This window comes from Chrysochloris asiatica, unplaced genomic scaffold (genome assembly GCF_000296735.1).
Source record: "Chrysochloris asiatica unplaced genomic scaffold, ChrAsi1.0 scaffold00007, whole genome shotgun sequence".
Taxonomy (NCBI): domain Eukaryota; kingdom Metazoa; phylum Chordata; class Mammalia; order Afrosoricida; family Chrysochloridae; genus Chrysochloris; species Chrysochloris asiatica.
In genome coordinates this window covers 24,303,477-24,312,641 of record NW_006408525.1, presented here as the reverse complement: position 1 = coordinate 24,312,641, position 9,165 = coordinate 24,303,477, and the positions used below count along the sequence as shown (strand labels likewise).

General features: G+C 48.2%; 1 protein-coding gene across 1 annotated transcript in view; it reads left to right on the top strand.

The window, feature by feature from the left end:
* The window catches only part of PLXDC1 (plexin domain containing 1), a 79,966-nt gene that overhangs the window by 61,830 nt on the left and 8,971 nt on the right, over positions 1-9,165 (top strand). Inside the window, exons 9-11 of the mRNA XM_006832540.1 lie at positions 1,622-1,703; positions 4,897-4,957; positions 6,512-6,647. Of these exons, the coding sequence (XP_006832603.1) occupies positions 1,622-1,703; positions 4,897-4,957; positions 6,512-6,647 (279 nt within the window). The remainder of the gene's footprint in view (positions 1-1,621; positions 1,704-4,896; positions 4,958-6,511; positions 6,648-9,165) is intronic.

The window sequence follows — 9,165 nt, the reverse complement described above, 5'->3', positions numbered from 1 at the left end:
TCAAGTGTGGCAGCGGTAGTGAGGTTGGCCCAGGATCGGACGTTGTTTCGTTCTGCTGTGCATGGGGTCGTTATGAGTCGGTTCCGACTTGATGGCACCTGACAACAACAACAACATGTTCCATTTAATTTTTGACAATTTCCGATTTTCCCAGATTCATACTTCATACATTACATGTTTTGATTATTAAAGGATGTTTATGGATGTTCCTCTTCCATTTGACTTGTGCCCTATTAGTAAATGAAGTTACCAAGGGATTTACTCCATTCGTGTCATCATGGTGAACTCTACTTTGAGGAAGCAGCTCTTCCTCAGTCACATTTTGAGTGCCTTCCAACCTGAGGGGGTTATTTTCTGGCACTGTATCTGACTGTATATTCTGGTGCTCTTGGTCATGTTTAAATAAATATTCAATAATCTGGTGCTGACGGTGTTCCACTGTTTTCATATGGTTTTCAGTGACTGAATATTCCGAAGTAGTCTGTCTCTCCTTCTTCCGATTCTGTCTTCGTCTGGAAGCTCAGCTGAAACCTGCCCACCGTGGGTTACCTTGCTGGTATTTAAAATACCCGTGGCATAGCTTCCAGCAATACACAACACACAGGGGCAGATGAGTGGTGGGAATACAACAGTAATCAATGATAACAAATAACATTTATTGGGCACCTATGAGCTCTGGTAGCATAGTAGTTACGAATCGGGCTGCGAACCTCAGGGTCAGCAGTTTGAAACTACCAGCTGTTCCACAGGAGAAAGATGAGGCTTTCTGCTCCTGTAAAGATGTACAGCCTCGGAAACCCTGTACAAGGTCGCTATGAGTTGGAACCGACTCCACGGCACTTAACAACAACCATGTGCCCAGGGCTATTATGTTCTCTAAGTCATATTTTACCCTCACAGCATGGTTAGATAGGTAGACAGATAGACAGACAGATATATAGCCGATAGTGACTCTATCCCTGTTTTACAAGTGAAGTAACTGAGGCACAGAGAAGTCAAGGAACTTCCCCAAGTAAGACTTAGATGTGGGAGAGCAGAGAGCAAAGCTCACTTCCAAGAGTAGAAAGGAATGGGACTGTGTTGGGCTGTTTTACTCCCACAGACTAAGCACCATGGACATCTTGGGAGGAGGAGGGCATGTGGAGGTGGGGAGAGACGAGGAGTGGGACGGCAGCCCCTCCCCATGGACCTCCGTTCTGAAACATCAGGAGTGGGAGTAAGTGCTCCCAGCTGACAGGGCTTCAGGCTACTGGGTAATTCCCAGATGAGATGGAATCCCATTGCACAAGCTATAAGCCTCATCACAATTATAATTATGTAGTTCTTTTCAATTTAGGGTCTGTCTCTCCACATGATTGATTATTAGCTTCAAGAAGTTAGGGATCAAGTCTTATTGTTGATTTCCCAACACCAGGATGGATGGATGGATGGATGAATGGATAGGAGGGAAGAAAGAGGAAGGGATAGAGGAGGGACAGTAGAAGTGCATTAATATCCTCTAAGGCCCCTGCTAAGTCATAGACTTGGTGGGCATCCAGCATTTAGGAAAACTGTGTCCTTTGCACCTGTGAGGCTGTGGAAGAGGACCTGCATTGAGGATCCATTGCCTTCTCTCTTGTAGCCTGCTTGCAGCATCAGAACTGTGGCGCCTGCATGTCCTCCGACCTGACCTTCAACTGCAGCTGGTGCCACGTCCTCCAGAGGTTAGTGCCCAGCTTGCTCTCTGGTTCCCACAGGCGGACTGTGGAAGAGGGGCACAGTCTCGCTCCCTGCCTCAGCCTCTTGGCTGGCCCCATTGCCAGCAGTCTGCCCACATGAGGGCATCTCTGGCCAGTGCCACCATGACCCTTAGAACAAGACCGTCACCAAAGTACTTCTCCCTGAGGCATAGACCAGTCAACGTATTTGTATGACAAGCTGTGACCTATGGCAACACCAGGCTTCTGGGAAACTCTCTTCATTTCCCTGCACCAGGCATGGCTTCTTAAAGAGTGGCCCACAACTGTGGGTATCCCAGAATCTCATGCTAAACATGCAGATTCCTGGGTCCCATTCCAGATGACTCTCCATCAGAATCTCATGGAGAGGATCCCAGGAACCTGTGTGTTAACATAGCGCATGATCTGGAAACAAGCATGAGGCTCGTAGTCTTAGAGACAGGCTATGAGCCAAAGAGTCCCATGACTCCAAACCACTGCCTTAAGATTGTTCTCAGACAGCAACTGGGTTTCCTGAAAACCATGGGGGTGGAAATTGCAGGCGTCCATGGAAGGTTGGGGAAAGTTACCAAGCTGTGTTTGCTTGGTTTGAAGAACAGAGAAAATTCTGGGAGAGATTCAAGTTCAGGGGTAACGTTCTTCCACTCATCCAATTCATCTTCCACTCCTTGGTCTGAAATCACTTCCTTACAGATTAGACTCAGCTTTCAAGTTGTGTTCTCCCGGCCAAGATAAATAAATGACAGGGAGTCGGGGGGAATAAAAGACTTGTTTTGGGGACCAGAGCTCTCATGAGAGTGGGAAGCCCTATGAACTCCAAAAGCCTCCTAGGCAGTCTTGCAAATTACAGAATTAATTTGTAGTCTCTGAGTTTGCATGCAGCTGCTGTACATCTGGCAGTGTTTGCTTTGCCCCTCTCCAATCTCCTGGTGCAGAAATAGAAGCTCTCGCTTCTCCAGGCTGCCTGCCTAGCACAAGGACACAGTGCTGGGCTGGAGAGGGAAGGGTTGGGGAGACTCAAGTCAGAACCCCCCAGTGTTCTTCTCACCAGCCGGGCTTTTATTCACTCTCTGGGGCCTCAGTTTGTTTCCCCTGTCAAATGGGCTGAAGTGCTGTGGTTCAGGGAAAGGTGGGTGAGGAGGACACCAGTATTTTAACTCCTCAACTACCAAGCAGCATTTTTGCAAAACATTCAGAACCTTTTGCATGAAAGCTGTGGAGCCTCAGAGCAAATGCACAGGGTATTTTGATTCTTCATGGAGCAGAATGTTTAAGAGTGGTCCAAGGAACGGTGAGCACCTGAGAAAGAAACCAGGTGACTTTGAGTGACTCAGCAGCCAACAAGAGCTGAGCCAGGACAACCTCAAAATGGGTCAGATGGAAACAAATCCTCCAGCTGACACAATCTCCACTTAAAGATAGCTGCCTAAACCCAGGGACTAACCAAGGGCAGCAGAGCCAGACCCCATGGCATAAGCCCCGGGTCTATGCTGGGGAAGGGCAGGGCCTCTGGCTGTGGATCTGCCTTTACTGTGCTTGTCAGCAAAGGATAGGAGCTCCATCTGAGTCAGTGCAAGGCTGAAAGGATGCTGAAACCATCACACTCCTGCCCCCATTAGCCTCACCTCACGAGCCCCTCCTTCCAGCTCTACAGCCTAAGTTGCAACTGCGAGTTGACCCCAGCAGGCTCCTCATAAGCCAGAGGGCAGGACTGTGGGGTCATATGCCTTGGTGTCTCCTCCCCAAAGCTGCTTCCAGTCATGTGTGGAGCCTCTGCATTCCCCATCCCCTCCACTCACTCTGCTCTCCACAACCTCCCAGGCTCCCCCTTCCTGGTCTGGGGTCAGATCGTTTCAAACAATTTTACTTCCCATGGAAGGTGTTTTCCTTCCTCATAGGTTTTCCTCAGGGGTCCACAGTGGGGTTCAAGGGCAACCTGAATTCTGGGATTTAGCTCAGGAAATGGGAGTCATGATCCTTGCCTTCCAGTGTCATGGTGAGGATCCCATGAAGTGGTGCAGAAGCCCGTGACTGGGGAGACACACAGCACGCGGGAGGCCCTCAATGAAAGGCATTTCTCATGTCTTTCCCCTTTGAGTCTCTGTTGGTTGGTTCTGAGCTTTGACCTACACTGAAGGCTCAGTCCATCCCTGAAAGACAATTTAGTTCTTCAGCCCTAATAGCTCCTCTGATCTACCACCCCCAAAGTAGTAGGCACAGAGGGTTTGATGGAGAGGGAGAGTGTGGAAGACTCGGCTTAGCCTCCCGCTGCAGAAGCAGCAGCTCAGGGCCAAGGAGACATCTTCAGAAGAAAAGGTTGGAAAGCCTCAGCTTTACCTCCACCAGGCCTCTCACAGAGAAGCAGACAGTTGCTGGTGCAGGAGCTAATGTGCCACGTGGGTTTTCTCAGCATTGTTGGCTCGTGATGTTATTCTTCTCTTGCAGATGTCACTGAGCTCAAGTAGGACTCTGTGGATTCCCCTGGCATCAAAGAGTAAAGAATGGAAATTTGAGCCTGATGCCATGGAGAGCATTCTCTGGTTCATCTGCCTTCCCTAGGAAGTGCTTGATGTCTTCCAGCCCAGCTGAACCCAACAAAGTCCTCTCCTGGGGCCCTTGTCAGCCAGTTTTTAATCCCTCTTGCCTCTGGCAAGGAGCCTTATTTCTGTCCTTTAATGATCCCAGAAACATGTTGACTAAATCTGATGGTGCCCACCTGAAGCCCAGTCTCACCCTCTCTGCCAGTCCCACCCCAAGCTTACAGTTTCAGCAAGCAGGGGAGCGGGGAGGGAGTGAATGAGTAAGTCTTCTCCAGATGTAAACATATGTATGAATTCCTTGGAGTCCCTGGATTCTCAGCAATGTCGTGGTGTCACAGAATTAAAGGGACCTTAAAAGTCATTCGAGACCATGCCATTCACCTGCCACCCCCACCTTCACCCTCAGGAGTTGGGATAGAGAAGGTGGGAATACAAAAAGATCTCAGGAATGGATGGATGGAGGGAACAGGGGATCTGACTCAAGGTTTCCTAGCTGTCTGGTACCAAGGGTTCATGGTCAGTACCCTTGGGGATTGGGAAGCTGTTTCCTTGGCATGTGTCTGAGTTCAGTGAAATAAAGGGGGGAGGACTTCGCTGTCACATCCCATCACATCGCTGACCTTTTGGTCCTTTTACAGATGCTCCAGTGGCTTTGACCGCTACCGCCAGGAGTGGGTGGCCTACGGCTGTGCCCATGAGGTAAGAGACGGAAGTGATCTGCTGCAGCCCGGTGTCAGTGTCAAGCTGTGGGGGAACAACTGGGCTGCCAGCTGGCCCCTCCCCAGGGAGCTCTTTTCAGGGGTCCTGATGGACTTCTCCCCTACACCTGGGACTTGTTTTCCAGATTGCTCTGAAGTCAATGAAACCAGCCTTGCGAGGTTGTGGAGGCTCAGTGGGTCCCTGAAAGCAGCCCAGGTGGTGCAGTGGTTAAGTGCTCAGCTGCTAACGGGAAGGTTGGCAGTTCTGAAGCCACCAGCTGCTCCTTGAAAGACAACTGTGGCAATCTGCTTTCATAAAGATTACAGCCTTGGAAACACTGTGCGGCAGTTCCACTCTGTTCCGCAGGGTCGGACTTAACTAGATAGTAGGTTTCAGTTTGGGTTTGGTGGCTTCCTTAGAAGTCCCTGGGTAGTACAACTGAATAAGCCTCACCTACTGACTGAAAGATTGGTGGTTCAAACCTACGTGTGGAAGAAAGGCCTGCTTCTGAATGGTCAGTTAGGAAAACCCTATGGGGTGCAGTTCTACTTTGCAACACATGGGGTTGCCATGAGTCAGAACCAACTTTTGGTGGGTCTGTGAGATAAGCACCTGGTGACTTAGCCTTTAGTGGCAGTGCTCCAGGACTTCTCCGTCTATGTAGAGGTACGTTAGCCTGAGCCACAGCTGGGTCCGCCAAGGGATCCTGTGTACCTAGTAACCCTGATGAAGTACTGTCCACACCTTCAGACCTCTGGCTTTTGAGGGAGGCAGCCATTCTAATGTGGAGGGTTGTTTAGACACCTCCCATTTAAAATCTCACACAGGTTTCTTCTCACTACTTATATTTTCTAGAATTTTCCAGCACTTTGATTCTGGGTGGAGAGCCTCCTATTCTCACACCTTAGACTTAACACAGACAGGTTCATTCATCCATGCATCTTTTTTTCCCCCTTTTCCTCTCTCCATCCATTCTTTTCTTATTTGAATATTTATTTTTCAACTACTTCCACTTTATTGTATGCCGCCTTCTACTTGCTCTTATTTACTTCTACCATAGCTCTAAAAGCTGGGAACCAGTAGCTCCACTGGTTAGAGGGGAAAAGTGGCTCTCAGAGAGGTTAGTGACTTGGTTACCATCTCACAGCTAGAAGGTGCTGGGCCCAGCATTTGAACATAAATCACTGTACACTCGCCACCGTCTGTTTTATAAGCAAGACTGCGTGAGCTGTCATTTTCTGGCCTTAAAATAAAATTTTGTCCAGCAGTCCAACTCTGATGCTGGCTGCTGGTGAATGTTCAGATTTGTTCTGATTTATTTAAGATTGGCATCTTAGCACTTTCCTTAAGGCAAAGCTGACAGATAAATTATATTGTAAAAGAAGGCACTTTCAGAATCAAGTGGAAGGCTTAAATGCACTCAGTTTTGGCACTGGTTGGATTGGCCCATGCACTGGAATCTCCAATTTTCTAACCGCTGAGGGCTGAAGCATCCCATGATCCTCCCGGTTGAGGCTTCTGTCCAGGGAAGCAGCACTGTGGTCTCTCTTGCAGGCAGAGGGCAGGACATGTGAAGACTTCCAGGACCAGGACCACTACTCGTCCCTCCCCGACAGTTCTTTCAGCCCCTTTGATGGAGACCTCACCACTGCCTCCTCCTCCCTCTTCATCGACAGCCTCACCACAGAAGGTAAGGCCTGAACCCCTGAACCACAGGAGTGAGACGAAGGGGAGACAGAAGCCAAAGGGAAGAGCAGTCTCTCTGGAACAGGAATAGGAATTCTCTCAGGAAATAGGAGGGATTCTCTCGTGGAATTATCTCATGAAGGAGGAATTGCTCTATTCTTTTACAGACAAGGGGATGAGGTTCAGAGAACTTAGGTCACTTGGCTCAGTCCACCGAGCTGATGAGAAGCAGGGTTGTAGAACGAGTGGACACTGTGCCCAAGCTCTAACCACTGTGTGGTCTCGTCCTCTAAAGGGAACTTTAGGGAACACCTCCTGTCTTTCTAAAGGAAACTAAACATCAGGGCAGAGGGGCAGGATTTACTGTGGTGGTACGAGTACTCTCAAGGACAGGCAAAGGGAAAAATGAATGTCCCAGCCCAGTGACATGTATTATATATGTTTTATCTCAGTTAATGTTAATAGTAGTCCTCACCGGACCCTACAGTCAGTATGAACTCAGTCTGCACACTCAGCTGTGAGAGAAAAAGATTGTCTGATTTTTCTATAACTTCACCTCATTTCTGCCTGTGTCTCAGCCTCTCGGCTAGAGTAGTGGAGAATTCCACTTCAGGCATTCATTCTGGGGCCAGCTTCCTGCTCTTGTGACTTAGTACAGGCCAAGGGTCACTTCGACTTCCATTTTGGATTGGTGCTGATTCAGACCTGGCTGTCCCCGGGGGCTTCTCTGCCATCTCCTGGCCTGGGGGTGACACCAAGGCAGCACCTCATCTCAGGGAAGCCCCACACAGCTCCCTCCAGTCCTGGTGGTGGTTGTGTGCCATAGGGTTGGTTCCTATTCAAAGCCACCCTGTATAGGGTTTCTGAGGCTGTATCTTTACAAGAGCAGAAAGCATCATCTTTCTCCCATGGAGTAGTGGTTGAAAACTGTAACAGGTGTAAATTAAACCTTCAGTCCTAGGATCTTGAAATCTCTCCCATCTTTCTTTCTCCTCACCCTAGGATTCCTTGGCTCTTTCTGGGATGTTCCTTTTTCTTAGGCTTTTTTGATACACCACATCTAGTTTTGAAAGCCCATTTCCCTTAGGTTAAGACTATAAGACACACAGACTCTCACGACATCTTGGGCAGTGAGCACAGACCTAAGTGCTATTTAGAAGGAGCAAATGAGAACAGAACAGGACAGGAGAAAAGGGAAAAAGGTGATCCATTTTAAATATTATTCAGCCACAATTCCATTTTATAGATAAGGAAACAGGATTATAAGGGACAAAGTAAGTTACTCAGGGTCAAATGAGAGATATGTGTTGAAATGTTCTTAATGTTCTTTCCAAGGCACCTTCTGCCTTCCTCAAGGGAACTAGAGAGCTAGAGGAGGAACCAGAGGGAAGCTGCAGACTGTGACCAATGGATAGAACTAACATTAGGGATGCTCACTCTGTACCAGGGGAGTCCTCGAGTAGCACTATAGGATAAGCACTGGACCACAAGGTCGGTTTGAACCATAAGGTCAGCAGTTCAAACCCACCGGCCGCTCCTCAGAAGCCCTATACACTAGACAGCACTTAACAACAGCTCTGTGCCAGCTAGGGTGCTACAGTTGTATATGCATTAATACTCACTTAGTTCTCCTGGCAATCCTGTACCTTAATACTATTTTATTGCCATTTTATAGAGGTGACACTACAGCTCAGAGAGGTTGATGTCTAGGGTCACACAGTCAGAAAGAGGAGTCTGGTCTCATCTGGTTTTAAAAAGCCAAGATCTTTCCCTCAACTCACTTCCTTTCTCCGTGCTGAAAGAAATGAAACAAGGTCTGGATACATTCAGGAGCAGGAAAAAGTAGAGAAAAAGGAACCGCTGAGACAGATTGGAATGCTTCATGTCACTCAGAAGTTGCTGGTTATGACACAGTTGTTGAAAACTGTGTGGGGCGTTCAGGGAGTACAGGACAAGTAGGCAAGAGGAGACCTTGCCCTAGGGAGCTAATGATCAAGTCCAGGGATGACTTTCTAGCCAAAAGAAACTCCACCTGGATAAAGAAAGCCCTACTCAGACACTCCACAGTTTACTAATGTGCTTACCATGTTCTGTGTCCAGCACTGGGCTGGTGGCTGAAGACATCCCTAAAGGTCAGAATCCAGTCTTTACATCATTAACATTACCTTCTGGTTGAGCCTGAGGGTCAGAGGCCAGAAGGGTGGCTGTGATGGGAGTGGAGAGCCCAAGATGTAGCATCTAGGGCCAGGTTCAGATCCTGACTTACTACCTGTAGACTGTGTGGCCTTGATTCCATTTCTCTCATGTCACTGCCGTGATGGCTTGTTCCTACAGAGATAGTGCACTCTATTTGCCAGTTTTATAATCAGTGTGCATATCCTGCCAAGTCAAGAATATGTCTCATGTTGGTTTTTTGTTTTTTGTTTTTTTCTCATGTTGGTTTTGTTATGCAATAGTCCCCAACAGAAAAACACGCATAAGAGTAAGTGAGGGCAATTATGGCCCTGGATCCATATCAGTGG